At 39.4% G+C, this 15,515-nt stretch overlaps 1 protein-coding gene across 2 annotated transcripts in view; it reads left to right on the forward strand.

The window, feature by feature from the left end:
- The window catches only part of CERS6 (ceramide synthase 6), a 217,068-nt gene that overhangs the window by 59,970 nt on the left and 141,583 nt on the right, over positions 1 to 15,515 (forward strand). For both annotated transcript variants that reach the window (XM_048869580.2, XM_048869582.2), the window contains exon 2: positions 12,619 to 12,724. In XM_048869580.2, coding sequence (XP_048725537.1) covers positions 12,619 to 12,724 — 106 coding nt within the window. The remainder of the gene's footprint in view (positions 1 to 12,618; positions 12,725 to 15,515) is intronic.

A 15,515-nucleotide genomic window follows, 5' to 3' on the forward strand; every position in this document is an offset into this window, starting at 1 on the left:
TAGAGTTACTCCCATAGTGCTGAGTGTTAAGGGCTTGTGACTTTGGTGTTTGTTTGGTCCTTGCTGGTCTTTGGTCCTTGTATTAGCCACCGTTCACTACACAGCGGAGGAGGTCGATGCATTTCGGGGAAGACTCAAACAAATTCTCCTAATGCATCTGCAGAACGCAAAATCCACTGGCCTTTTCTAAGGGTGTAGAAGGCCTAACCACCATGGAAATATCATGTTCTCAGTGTGCTTGGGGACTTAATAAGCAGTGCATGCTGCAAACCTGGGCCATGCCCCGTGTATTTATGCATAGCATGGATTCGCTGGCCCCAAACTCTGCATTGGGGGAGCAGTAGGCTGGGTTCCTGTTCCTGCCCGAAGCCTGCAATAGCAGCCTTGGAGTGATTCCATGCTGGCTACTTCAGGTTGGGCTCAGGCATTTCCCTGGCAGCACAAGACTGTTTTTCAGGCTGTGGGCTCTGCTGAGAGGATTTGGCCCATAACGAGGAGCAAGGAGTCCCTTATTAGTAGGAGATAGTCAAGATGCAGTGGTTCCAACTGTGTTAAAAAAATGCATTTCATAAAAACCTCAGCAATGTACTGGGTCTGATTGTCTTCTTGCTGATGCTGGTGTAACTGCTGTAAAGCTGGTGTAACTGATGGGAGAATCAAGCCCTCTGTGTTTAACACATATGGGGTAAAAGAGAGTGTTACCCAGTATTGATATAGTAGGGCTGTGTTTTATGGGAAGATACTTTTATTAGAGGAATGAAGTGTTAGCCACTGAAATGCAGTATAGCTAGACAAAAAAAAGTGTCATTACTTTAGCAAGACAGGAAGGAGAGATGAAAAAAGTTCATGTGAGACTAAGAAATCACACGAATAGGTCAGAAACTGAAAATAATTCACATCTCTGAGCTCCTGGGAGATGTCTCAAGGTCACAGAGCAGATAGGTCACTTGTCTCAGTCTAGTTAAATTGAAAGGTTTAAATTAAAAATTAAACAACATTCAGAAACCTTCCTGCCATACGGAGCAACACTCAAAGCATATTGTCTGTAAATGGAATTATAGTTTTATCATTTTTTTAGGAGCAGTCTGTTTTAAAAAAAATCCAAATGTATATGCTGCCAATTATTGCTGTTTTCCTGGGTCTGTTTATCTCTCTCCGTTGAGACTTCTGCATTATGAGTGTGACTCTTATGGTAGACTTACTAATGATAAACACAGGATTAACATTTTATATATTTAAGATGATTTTTCATGTGTTAAGAGTCTAATATGGGATTAGATTTTTTTACATGTATAATCTGGTACCAAACCCATTGTAACATTAATTGAACACTAATTCAGTGGATGGTTTTTGTTGCAGTCTGTGGCTGGAAATACAGTAGAGCTAAACAATAGCTACTGTGTTGTCTTTGGGCACTGAAAAATAATGCGCTAATTAATATACAGTAGACTTTCCATCTCATATCTCAGGCTGAAAAAGAAGTTGGTTGCTCCTTCATTTTTGGGACTCTTTCTTAATGTCCTGCATGTCTTTGGTTTGCTCCATAGTTAAAATGGAGAAAGGATGGTCACAACTTTCCTATGTAAAAATCTTGGGGTTGGTGTCTTGTGCCATAGAATAAAAACCGTAGATTTCTGGTTAAATGGATGAGGGTATGAGCAGGACATGTACAGTGAAAAAGGTATAACCTTCCAGATGAGTCGAGTAATTAACAATAATTTTGTGTTGTTTAAAGAAAACCCCTTGCTGTAAACTGGATAACATGTACAGTTGGTCAACTAATATTGTCAAAAAGAAAAGGAGTACTTGTGGCACCTTAGAGACTAACAAATTTATTTGAGCAAAAGCTTTCGTGAGCTACAGCTCACTTCATCGGATGCATGCAGTGGAAAGTACAGTGGGAAGATTTTATATACACAGAGAACATGAAACAATGGGTGTTACGGTACACACTGTAACGAGAGTGATCAGGTAAGCTGAGCTATTACCAGCGAGGGAGGAGGACAAAACCTTTTGTAGTGATAATCAAGGTGGGCCATTTCCAGCAGTTGACAAGAACGTCTGAGGAACAGTGGGGGGCAGAGGGGATAGTTTTACTTTGTGTAATGACACATCCACTCCCAGTCTTTATTCAAGCCTAATGTAATGGTGTCCAGTTTGCAAATTAATTCCAATTCAGCAGTCTCTCGTTGGAGTCTGTTACAAAGACCCCAACCCCAAGATTTATACATAGGAAAGTTGCGACCATCCTTTCTCCATTTTAACTATGGAGTAAACAGTCTCCAACGAGAGACTGCTGAATTGGAATTAATTTGCAAACTGGACACCATTACATTAGGCTTGAATAAAGACTGGGAGTTGCCGTGTCATGACACAAAGTAAAACTATTTCCCCATGTTTATTCTCCCCCCCCCCGCACTGTTCCTCACACGTTCTTGTCAACTGCTGGAAATGGCCCACCTTGATTATCACTACAAAAGGGTTTTTTGTTTTTTTTCATTCCTCTCTCTCTTGTGCTGGTAATAGCTCACCTTACCTGATCACTCTCGTTACAGTGTGTACGGTAACACCCATTGTTTCATGTTCTCTGTGTATATAAATCTCCCCACTGTATTTTCCACTGCATGCATCTGATGAAGTGAGCTGTAGCTCACGAAAGCTTATGCTCAAATAAATTTGTTAGTCTCTAAGGTGCCACAAGTCCTCCTTTTCTTCTTGCAGATACAGACTAACATGGCTGCTACTCTGAAACCTGTAATATTGTCAGTTTCTTTTAAAGTTGTTTTATTTTTCAAATTACTTCATTCCACATTTATATAAACTATGTGAATTTTTTGAATAAAATGTTTATATAATGTACATTACACTAACAGAGCTGTGCAATATTGTACCACTGCCTTCTACTGGACAGAATGCAAACAGTATAGTTGTCATAGACCCTATACTGCTAAAAAAGTCCGAGATCATTTTTTAATACCTTAGGAGTAGGAGGATCTAACCTCTGTCTTCACTGTTGCTGATAAACTCAAAAAAGGCCAAGGTGTACAGAACAGTGACCACAAGTGGCTACGGATTTTTTTTTTAATTGTAGAAGCACTATATCAAGCTGCTACAGGAGAGCTTTACAGTGTGCCACTCACATTTTAAAGTGCATAAATTTGATAATGAAGGAATTCCTCATTTCCTTATTGTAACTAGAGAAACCCAAGAAATATGCCCAGCTCTTTGTCCTGGTTTTGAGCACTTTTTTCTTCCTTCTCTTCTGTCACATCCCTTTTTTTTTAAAGAAATACTAATCTTATGGAACTTGGATATGTTTTTCAACAAGAACAATATAGAACCATAAGTACAACAATAGGAAGCTTTACATTCAGTTTAATTAAAGAGACGCTTTGGTGTGTGAGTTTTGAATTGAAAGAAGCCAACCTGACATGCTGTCTAACAATAGAGTTGGGTAGTTAGGCAGTACATTTGCCCTAAATGTGGTCTGGAAGAGTTGTACCTTGTACCATCTGGGAATCCACTAGTTGCAAGTACAGGGAAAAACCATATATGGAGTCAAATGGAAGATCTGTAGGTGAAAACTGGCCATGTGTCCCGCCTACAGAAAGTTAGAGGAAAGTGTTACAGTACCTGAAAATCCCATTAAAATATATCTTTGTTGAATGAAATTACTGGCATAATTGGACCTCTCATGGCAGCAGATGAATTGTATGTACTGCAGAGCAATTAACAATACATAGTATTTGTTTTATGCAGGGCTCCGACGGAGGTGAATTGCATAAACAGACTAATCAATAACCCCATATTTGCTAAATTGTTTAAGGATGAGTAGATTGTCAGGTGGTGAAATCATTTATAGCTCTTGGAAGGTCTGAAATGGAAGTTGTACTGCAAGATAGGATCTTAATTTTTGTGATCCCACAATAAAATCTCTCTCTGCCACAAGTCACATTTTGTAACGGAAGTTTTATGGGTATTATGTACAGGCATTGGAAGAACAAGTGCTCCATAAAGTCAGATTCATTTTATTTGACAACCTTTAAGCCCCATCAACAGATGAATCTGTACTTTAATACGTTACAGAGAATCATACTGGCAGAGTCAGGATATTTCTTCCCCATGCCTTCCCTCATTTGATTATATAAAATTATTTGCTAAATATAGATTTCACTACTGCTAATGAACATCAGTATCAAAGGATTATGCAGGTCAATATGAACATTTCTAGTTAACCCTGGGATTCAAATCATGTAATTTGTGGCGATTAGTGGCCTAAGAGAAGAGGGGTTAGAGCAACTAATAAGGATCACTGTTAGCCAGTAGAAGGAAATGAGAGAGATTCACATAAACCATATCCTTATGGTGAGGCATACCTGTTTGCTTTTAAAAACAAAACCTTGTTCTTTGTGTAGTGACACTGGGTGAGATTCTCAGTGGTGTAGACAAGTTAGTGCAGCTATACCAGTTTACATCAGCAAAGGAACTGGTCCATTCATATTTCTGCAGAATAACTTTTTAGAGATATCTCTCCAGCTCACCAGGAGGGATGTTTATCATCGTGACATGCACTGTAATCATAAGAGTGTGGAAAAGCAGCTTTCAAAATACAAAATGTGGTTATGGCATCTGTTATTTAAGGGTCCAATTCTCCAATTTTTATTCAGGCAAAGCTTTCTGTGAATTCAGAGGAAGCTTTGCCAGAGTACAGACGGCAGGGTTGCTGTCTGTTGACAAGCATTGTGGTTGTTACAGTCTGTGAAGGGAAAGTGATATTTATTTCGCTCCTTCCAGAGCAGCAATGAACAAGGATAAAGAAGAGAGAGAAATCGCTTCCCTCTTTCCTTCTACTTCTTTCTCCCCTTCTCAAAACCAAAACTTCATTCCTCTAGCTCAGCAATTTTAAAGTGCAAGAAGGAGATCAAAAATGAGAGAGAGTTATTGAAAAATGAAGTTAATCAAATGCAATTCTGTTTATTTTCTTCTGGGGAAATATTTCCCCATGTTCACAATCTAGTGAAGAGTCTAATTTTGCTGCAGGTATTCCGGGTGTGTATAAGAACAGAACTGGGTTCAGTGTACAGTAGATGCTAATGTTGCTGTTTCGTTAGGAGTATGTGACCTATTCAAAGTCACTTTATGTACTTTCTATTTCCTGCATTCTGTAAAGCTTTTTTGGTACTATGGTAAATAGCTGTGAGATGTCACCTACCTAGGAGTCAAAGTGCAAGCTGGGGCCGCCTTTAGGCATTATACGGTATCTGTAAAATACTTGACATATTTAAACTGAATGCAAAATAATTTTGGAATGCAGAGGCTGAGTGCTGCCCATTCAGACACTGTACACTGAGCTCAGGTCTGCATTATCCGAACTGATAGTAAAAACAGTTTGGCTGGCTACTGTGACTGAGCCAGACTGCTTTTTAAAACAAAGTTAGAATTTGTGGTCTGGACTTGGTTTAAACATGGTTTCACCTCCATTCTGGTCTGAGGCTTAATTTGGTACATAGTGGGCCAAATTCTTCTTTCATTTACCCTAGTGCAACTTCACTGACATTAATTGAATTGAGAATTTGGCTTGCAATTACCTTGGACTCACAGGATTAAAAGAAGGGAGTGAGTGGGCTAGATTCTGATGTCTTATTCGCAATGCATTGTACCTGACTCTGAGTAGTCCCACTGACTTATTGGTATTATAGTAGAACCTCAGAGATACAAACACCTCGGGAATGGAGGTTGTTCGTAACTCTGAACAAAATGTTATGGTGGTTCTTTCAAAAGTTTACAACTGAACATTGACTTAATATAGCTTTGAAACTTTACTGTGCAGAAGAAAAATGCTGCTTTTAGCCATCGTAATTTAAATGAAAGAAGCACAGAAACAGTTTCCTTACCTTGTCAAATCTTTTTTAAAACTTTCCCTTTTTTTAGTAGTTTACGTTTAACACAGTATTGTACTGGACAGTATTTGGGTTTTTTGGTCTCTGCTGCCTGATTGCATACTTCTGGTTCCCAACGAGGTGCGTGGTTGAACGGTAGTTCATAACTCTGGTGTTCATAACTCTGAGGTTTTACTGTACTTATGGAGGAAGGTGCCGCACAGCAATTGTAAAGTGGCAGAATCGCCTTCACTGAATGGTGACATAGCAGAATACATTCATTTGGGAAAACACTGGCATTTCATACTGGCATTAGAATTTTTAAGCTTGAACTCTGAAGTTTGGTTTAAGCATACAGTTTAAAGTTTTATCACAAAGAACATAGTGATGACATGCAGATCACTGATAAAGCTTCTTTTTTTTTCTTTTTCCAAAGATAGCTGACCACACAAATTTAGGACATCACTGATTAAACTTTATAAACATTTTAACCTTGGAAATACTGCAATGGAGGCAAAAGTGAGAGAGGTACAGTGTGAATTCCTTGACTTTTTTTGCGTAGAAAAACACTGCAGTAAAAAAATCTCTTAAATTTCACTAGATGCTCCAAATGCACATGAGTTACATATGCACACACAGGTGGGTGAAAATTTTTGGATGAATAGTGTATTTGTTGAAAAACACAGTTTCGGTTGATTCAAAGCTATTCATGAATTTGCCAAATAGATTTCAACCAATTTTTTTTTGTATTGGTTAGAGTCACAAAATGCCTGGAGAAGGAGGAGACAATACTGCCTACCTTGTGACATTTAGCCCGATAGTTAGGGCACTCACTTGGATGTATGAGACCTGTGTTCAGTTTCCCACTCCTCTTCGTGTTGTGCAGGGATTCGAACTTGGAGTGCCCTTACCACTAGGTTGTAGGTTATTCTCAGTTAGGGCTTTCTTAACAGCGGTGCTGGACTGCGGGGGAAGGGGGCCATGGCTCCATCATTTTAAAACGTGGGAGGGATATGCCCTCTTACTTTTTACCTGCATTAAGGGTGAGCAACGGGTGGGGGGAGAGGAGCGAGCGGGGGTGGGGCCTCAGCAGGAAGAGGTGGAGCGAGGGCAGGACCATGATTTGGGCGCTGGAGGCTCCCCCACTTCTAGGGGCTTATGGCATTGCTGTTTCTTAATCTCTCTATTGAGGCTGTTTTACTTTGTAATAATTTAAATACTCGTTGCTATAGGACCCTAACCACATGACCGTAGAATGATTCTTTCTTTCACTCTGTGTCCCAAAGCCTATTCAAGTATTTTTATAAAAAAATCAATTATTCACCCAGCTCTTCCTGCACACATGTGGATTGTTGTATGAAATATTTAAAAATGCAATGCAAAACACTACTGTTCGATTTGCACAAATCCCTTCATATTACCATTTTTAATACATGAATTTAGTCCCCAATTTTTGATTAATAATCTATTATTGAATTTCATAAACATGCTTTAACTTTCTCAAGAGCAGGGGAATAAAAACGAGGGCATGCCAGGATAGAGACAATCATGAAATGTTAAGCTTTAACAAACTCACTTTTCACCGTACATGCTTCCGTAGCAGCCAAATAGCAAACTATGCCTTGAGTGATTTAGACAGCAACAAACTGTGTACACTGTACAACTTCCCAGAATGTCTTGCCGTCCTTTGTGGAAACTTTCTATAGAATTTAAAAGGCATGAAACCAATAGTCTATAGAAATTACGTATTTGCTAAGGAAGTTATGAAAGTTTGTCAGGCACTCAGACGCTGCAGTAATGGGGGCTGAACACATTCCTAATTTAGACAGGTTTCAGAGTAACAGCCGTGTTAGTCTGTATTCGCAAAAAGAAAAGGAGTACTTGTGGCACCTTAGAGACTAACCAATTTATTTGAGCATGAGCTTTGTATGCATCCGATGAAGTGAGCTGTAGCTCTCGAAAGCTCATGCTCAAATAAATTGGTTAGTCTCTAAGGTGTCACAAGTACTCCTTTTCTTATTCCTAATTTAGTTCCTGTTTCTTTTGTGGCTGTAATAAGCACAGTAGAAATGTATTTTTTCCCTTTACTTCAGTCCCTTATTATTAAAGAAAATTTCCTGATCTAGAGCATATATCTGTCTTGGACAGTGGATGTAACTGAATTTTAGTCTCCTCTTTTTTTAATTTTAGGCTAATACTCTGCTTGCCCTTTACTATATTTTTCCCCAGCATATTAATTAGCAAGGCTGTCATCTTAAAATTGTACTTGCAAGTGGCTCACAGAGAGTTCAGTGAAGATCGTATCAGCATGACACTTGCTGCAGTTACACCTTGTAAAGTTTTACTCCCTCAGGCTATTTTAGCCAGCTTTTGACTCTTACAAATTGAACACATTTTGGGGTCATATACTCTCTGCAGTGTAATACTTTGCCATCTGATTTACATTATCTCAGAACAATGTCATTTCTTCACTCACGTGAGAGGTAGGTAGTCAAAAGCCAGCTTTGGCACTTATAATCAACCAAGAGACGTTAGTGAAGGGAAAAAATAACTTTTCAAATGTTTAGAAAATCTGCCTTTGAAATGATCTTATTTTTATTTGTACTTAGTTTCATGTCTCTGGATGCTGCCATCAGCAATTAAGGCTCAGAGTGTGTTCCTTTGTGAGCCTGACAAGTGAAAAAGTTGTCTGTCTTTTTATTTTTATTCCACCCACAGTCCTTCTCTATTTTGTCTCTATTTATAAATGATGCCTCTTTTGAAGGTTTTATAAAATTAGCTTGGATGCTGATTGACTTTCCCTTTGGTTTTGTGCCTTCTCTTAGGGCAATCAAAAGAATTTCTTTAATTTTAAATGGTTTTTAGAATAATTTCTGAATTCAGATGCTAAGATTCTCAGCCTCTCAGAAAAGTAGCATCTTTAGCAAGAAATAAGAGGATGTCTACAGAAGCTTTAAAAACATATATTAGAGGTGGGAAATGAAGTTTCTGAAATAAATATCCACATGAGTTTTGTTATATCCTCAACTGCATTTAGCTGATCAGATAAATGGTAGTCAGCACTGCTGTTATTCCATCTGTGTCTGGCTAGAGAATGAAACCTTTTTTCCCCTTTCCTTTGTCACCTTGAGCTTGAATACTGCAAGACTCTTTACTTGGACTGCACCTTAAAACCATTTGGGAAATTAGGCTCATCCAGAATCTGGGTGCACATCTGCTAAGTGGCGTTTCTCGATGGAGTTTCTCTATTAGGCAAGTGCTCTGTATTCTGCATTAGCTGTCTGTTGGTTTTAACTAGGGCTGTCAAGTGATTTAAAAAAATTAATCGTGATTAATCGCACTGTTAATAATAGAATACCATTTATTTAAATATTTTTGGATGTTTTATACATTTTCAAATATATTCATTTCAGTTGCAACACAGAATATGAAGTGTACGGTGCTCACTTTTAGGGGGCTTATTCCTTCACCCACTTACTTCCCTGGTCCTTCTCGCATGAACAGAGAGCAACAATACCCGAAGTCCAAAGGTGCAAACAATTCGATGTTTATTGGGGTGAACTTCCAGCAAGCATGATTCCAGTTTCCTTCTTTAGTGTCCCCCTTCCCAGCTCTGACACCACAGAGCCTTACCTGTGGCCCTGTTCCCATTCCTGCCCTTAGCAGGACATGATTCCAATTTCCCCACCCTCATTCCCTGTTCCCATTTTCCCCCCACCCACTTCCTGATTGACTGCAGACTATATAGTAAAACTTGAGTTCAGCTTAGATATACCTTAACCAATCATTTTACTGAAATTTAACTAACCAATCCTAACATATTGTAACATGATTATTTAACCAATTATATCCCACCACCTTAATTAGTTTACACCCAGCAAAATTAATTATACAGCAGACAGAAACAATCACAGAACCAGACAGAGATTATACAGACAAACAATAGGGAAATGGGGACTACAGTGATAGAACAACAAAGAAACGAGGAAAAAGAAAAGGAGTATTTGTGGCACCCTAGAGACTAACAAATTTATGTGAGCATAAGCTTTCATGAGCTACAGCTCACTTGAATCATGTTCTAATCATATTGTCAGATCATATTGTCAGTGACTGTAGCATCAACCAGGAGAACAAGGCTACATGTAGTTTAAATACGTCATTGACATATTAGCTATTGAACTAATATTGTAGCTGTTGACAATATGATTAGAACATGATTCCTACAACTGATGCAGATTTTATCCAAACTAATAAATATAAGAGAAAATGCAAGTCAAATGATAAAATATGGAAATTAAGTAATCACAGTACGGGTTTCTTTTCAGTCCATGAATACTTACCAAAAATGACTTCAGGCTCTAGCATTTGCTTTCAGACGCAAATGTTGCAGGATGAAATATGAATTTTTTGTGACAGAACTGTTCCTCAGAGCACCATGAAACTGTAAATGTAAACAACCTATTTTGAATGCATATTTCTTCTGACTCACTGTCTATTTACTTAAAAAAAAAAATTAAAGGAGGCACATGCTGTAAACTTGTGAACCTGTTAAAGGTTGAACTAGAATCTGAAACCAATCAGTTTTCTTTAACCAACATCATTGCTGTGATCAATGCAATGAGATTTATTTTGCATCATCTATGTTCTCTTTAGGAAAACACAATTTTTGCTCAAAACAGTCTTAGCATGGTGTTTAAATATTGATAAGAATTCCACATTTGCTCATGAGAGGCTGCAATCATATTCAGGGGCATAAGCACAGAGCTTTTTCTTATCTACTTAGTGTGCTGTTTTTTGTTACTTTGTTGAATTTTTAGGATATTATGAAAAGTCTTTAAAGGGAAACTGAGAATCATTCAGTATATTCAAGCACAAAGTACCTAGAAGCTTGAGGAACTGGATGGTTTTGATGAAGGGCAGTGGAATACAACTCTCACCTCAATTATTTAATATTTGTATCACTGTAATGCATAAGCGCCCCAGTCATGGACCAGGCCCCATGTGTGCTAGGTGCAGTACAAACGCAAAACAAACAAATGATCCCAGCTCCAAAAAGTTTACAATCTAAGATCTGTGATTTACATTTGAACCATAGTTTTTTGCATGGGGATACATTTTTCATTGCCTGGATTTTAGCCAGATAACTTAAAACAGCCTTGTGTGAGCAATGGAAAAACTATAGGAATATTTTCCTCTTTATTTTCAAGAATGTTATTGGGTGAAATGCAGCACTCATCATAAAGTATATATAATTGTAGTCGTTCTGAGCATGTTAACAGTTGGACTTGAGCTTGGAGGAGGAGATGAACTTTGAGCCATGTAATATCACAAGGTATAGTTGATCTCCATACAATTCATGTATGGGCAAGCTAACAATGAGCTACATTGTATTTAATGTACAAGGGGAAACTCCATTAATGGAGCTCATTAATATGAACAATTTATCGTAAATACAAGGAATGTTCCTATTCCTTAGCTATGGAACTCCATAGCTAATCTTTATATTATGCAAAATGGGTTTTATGTAAAAGAAACTATTTATAAGCTATGCAGAATTATTGATTGGTTTTACTGGTGGGCACATGGTCAGGTGGGTGCCGTACGACTGCCAGAAGTTGGTGGTCCTGGGCTGTCAACAGTTACGTCAGGGGTGAGTGTGGGCAAGCCCAGGACTGGAACACTGGCCAGCCGGGCGGGTGTGGGGGGAGGGCAATGCCGCCCAGAGCTGCCAGCCTGGCAGGGAGGTCCAGGCAGCAGGGCTTGCCCCGCGGAGACAGTGGGCCAGCCCCAAGGCCCCCCCATTCCCACGGGCACAGATGGTGGCTGCGCACCTTCTCTCCTGCTGGTAGGTGGTCAGAGGGCTCTATGTCCAGGGGAGCCCCCAGACTCTGAAACTCCTCCCTGTGCAGCCCAGCCAGGCTCCAGGCCAGGAGCTGGTCCTCGTGCCCTGTGTCCCACGCTGCTTTTCAAAAACTAAAAGAAAGGGTATCCAGGGTGCTGTTTTCCCTAAGGCCAGGCCGGGTTTTACCTTTTGTGGATTTGTGCCTAAGATCCATGCATTGGCAGAAGATTTTTTTAGGATATACTTTTTCTATTGGAAACTGTCAAGGAAGTGGCCCCAAGCCATTTTGAGTTAGATTAAATCATTTATGTTTGTAGATTATGTAGGTATTTACTGAGTTGTGTCAGTCAAGCAAGTCTGAGGCTGTCAGACGATAAAAGCTGTGTCTGACTATCCAGGGCACAAAAGCAATTCTGTGTTCATAGCTAACCTGGAGTCTAGTTAATTAATGAGGCAATAAGGTGGGGGAGAAAATACTATGTTTTGCATGCCTGTTGCACACAGTAGTCTCCTCATGGTGCTCTGCTCTTTCCGTGTGCTCTTCTTTTCCGATGATCCTTCTCTCACTCTTAGTTCTGGTCTTTTTTTCATTCCTCCCGCTAGTGCTTTGAACAGCTCCCCATTTCACGTACTCGATGGTGTTACCCTTCCTTCTTCAAATCCCCCCCTTAAAACGTTCTTATTCTGTGATGTTTTCTTCTATTGATGCACACCTGTACATACTTGCATTTGAACTATTCTGTGCATTGCAGTTATCTGACACTGTAGAAATTTCAGGACAGGGACCATGTCTTCTTTTTAATGTTTTAACATTTATGGCATGTCACTGATAACAGATCCAGCAATAAATAGTTGAAGAATCTCATTTGATTTTCTTTCGTCTTTGTTTTGTTGTAGGTTTATAGCTAAACCCTGTGCCTTAGGTCTTAAAGTCCAGGCCAATGGACCACAGAAAGCCCAACCTAATGCTATTCTGGAAAAAGTTTTCACTGCAATTACAAAGGTACAGTATTTACCTAACATGTTTGTTTTATAAAAGGTGATATGATGCTTTAACATTGATCCGCTTATAGTAAGATAATTTCAAGTCAAGCCAAAGAACTATTAAGATTTCACAGTTAAAAGCAGAAAATGCAAATGTAAAGATTCTATTACCCATGCTAGCTTTGCAACTTGGCCAAGCCCTTCTTGGCATACATGTTAGAACATGACAGTAACATACCAAGCTGCACATTTAACCTGGGAAACTGTAATAGAAAATACTTCATAGGTATCATGTGGCTGCTTATATTAACATTCATTTTTGTATTTTAATTTTTTTTGTGGCAGGAGGGCAGAGGGGGTTGGACAAAGAGGGGAAAATGTTAATCTTTATCAGTAATGTTAGCATGTCAATGTTCCAGATTTGGATTTGGGTTTCACACCTCTCAGGTGAATTGGGAAGGATGGGGTGCTATTGGTTGGCTGATGTCTATTAGTATTGTGATGGCTATTCTTCGCATCCGAAAAAGCTAGGAAAATAATTTTTAACAATGAATTTTTGGAAGTTGTGGAATTCTGAAGGATACAACAAAACGATAGGGAAGCCCTAAATTCATCTTTGCCCTTTGTACAGCTATTTTTTCTTGCCTTCAGATAAGGCCTGTGGGTTTCCATGTTTGTGGATTTTGTTGGTAAAATGTTTACAGATTATCCCAGCAGTTCCTGGCACTGTCTGCACCTCCTGATTAGGCTAGGCAGTGAGAATGCGGTGATGATCAGGTGTCGTTATCCTCATCTAAAGATCTTTGCATATGCCCACTTTGGACAGATATCACGAGAGGAAGCTTTCCTATGCTTTTAGTCATTCTTCCCATTTTACATTAACACCAACATGCAGCTGAACACAGCACTACATCTCAGCTGGCCTGTGGCTTTGCAGACGTCTTTCACAAAGAACAAAATCATGATTTCATACAGGCCATTTTGTCAGGGTTAAAGTTACCAGAGGGGGTGTTGAAGAGGATGAAATATGCCAGGAGAGCTCTAGGTGCTGGTCTCCTGCCTACGTGTCTTGCATCAGGGGAGCTGAGCTTCTTGGTTTGGTAGTCTACCCTTCTAATAAGCGTAGGTGCCATGCTCACCATTGCATTGGTTCATTTTGGCAGCATACTTGCAGAGGCTGGATCAGATACACCTGCCTGTCTGAAAGGCCCACTACATCTACTGTCTCTCGGATTCAGGGGGGAAGGGAAGGTGTCTTAGAATAATAGACTCAGAGATCCTGTAGAAAAATACAGGACTTCTGTGTTAAGATTTAGTCTAATTCCTGCTGAGTTAAGTTAGCTGGTGCGTAGAACTAGCTCCAGCGAGAATATAATGGAGAATGGGAAGCCCTCTTAGAGCTGCAAAGGAATGTAGATACTTACACTGTGGCAAGGAACTGGCTGATGAACCTCTGGCAGGTGCTGGAGCATCATTTTCATGCTCACTAGTCCAGTGGTTGTGGTGTGAACCACAAGTTGTGTGATGTCTGGCTTAGTGCCATGACTGTACAGAGCAGGGGGCTGATTTCCAGGCCCTCCCCCCATCCTGGTAGTGCTGTTTGGCCAGCCACACTTATAAACCGCCGCCAGCAAGTTGGTCATTTTTGCTACATGCCAGATGCTACAGTCGTACCCAGGCAAAACTCTCATTGGCTACAGTGAATGCTGTGCCTGAATAAGCCCTATGGGTCTCGACTCCAAATTACTTTTTAAAAAAGGAAAACAAATCTCTGAACTGGTTAAAATTAAGCTTTAGAGAAAAAATACCCTTTTCTCCCTTGTTTCCTTCTCTGGGGACTCAGATAACAAATTTCAACCTCGTGGGGATTTTGTTTCAGGTTTATTAATCCATGGAATTTTAGGAGTTTATATAGTGGAAACTTTCACACAGTCTTAACTATAGCAGCACTTGCATTTCATCCACCATATCAAATTGGCTTATAGGAGCAAATCTTATCCCCAGGAAAACAGATGCACAGAGTGAATTCTCAGGATAATCTTTTTAAAATGTGATGGGGGATATTGGAATGTTCTTAGAGTGGAATATTGTACACAGAGCATCAACAGACAATTTGAAATGTATCCTCTTCCCCTGTTTCCCATGTAGTGAATTTCAATTTTCCCTTGCCTTATATGTACTACAGTATGCAGAGTAACTTCTGCTCCAATGTAGTAACAGTCAGTTTGCTGCTGTTGAAAATGACTACTTAAAGCTAATTTTACTGAGCACGTCTGTCTCAGTTGCTAAGGTGACTTCCTTTGAAGTTGCCACTTTAAAAATAGAAAGTGTAGTTTTTGAATATTAACGTACAGGAAAATGTATTTCTCTGTGTCAGTTGAACAGTCCCCTTGGTCACGTCAACAGTTACATCAGTTGCACATACACAGAGGGATGAAAGAGACAAGGCTCATGCTGTGAGGGGTTTTGCAGGTCCCATTGCTTAAGGAGTGTATATCATTTGATAGGCAGGGAGTGCTAGAGAGGAGGTTGCAGAAAAGGTTTCAGTTATAACTAGGCGTGGAAAGATTAGATTTTTCCTGGTAAATGTCAGAAAATGTTGATTTCACCAAATACACGCTCTGCTGAAGAAATATATTTCCATTGATACTAATCAAACGTAAGGAAAATGCTGCCTGAGGACCTAATAGAGTTTGATTTAAGGATATTTATTTTCTATATTCTAATGTGGTCTTGACAATTTGTATTTTTAACAATTATAAAACTTTTCGAATCTCAACATCTACTGTCATTAAATAATTGTCTGATCA

This window comes from Caretta caretta, chromosome 11, assembly GCF_965140235.1.
Source record: "Caretta caretta isolate rCarCar2 chromosome 11, rCarCar1.hap1, whole genome shotgun sequence".
NCBI classification, from domain to species: Eukaryota; Metazoa; Chordata; order Testudines; family Cheloniidae; genus Caretta; species Caretta caretta.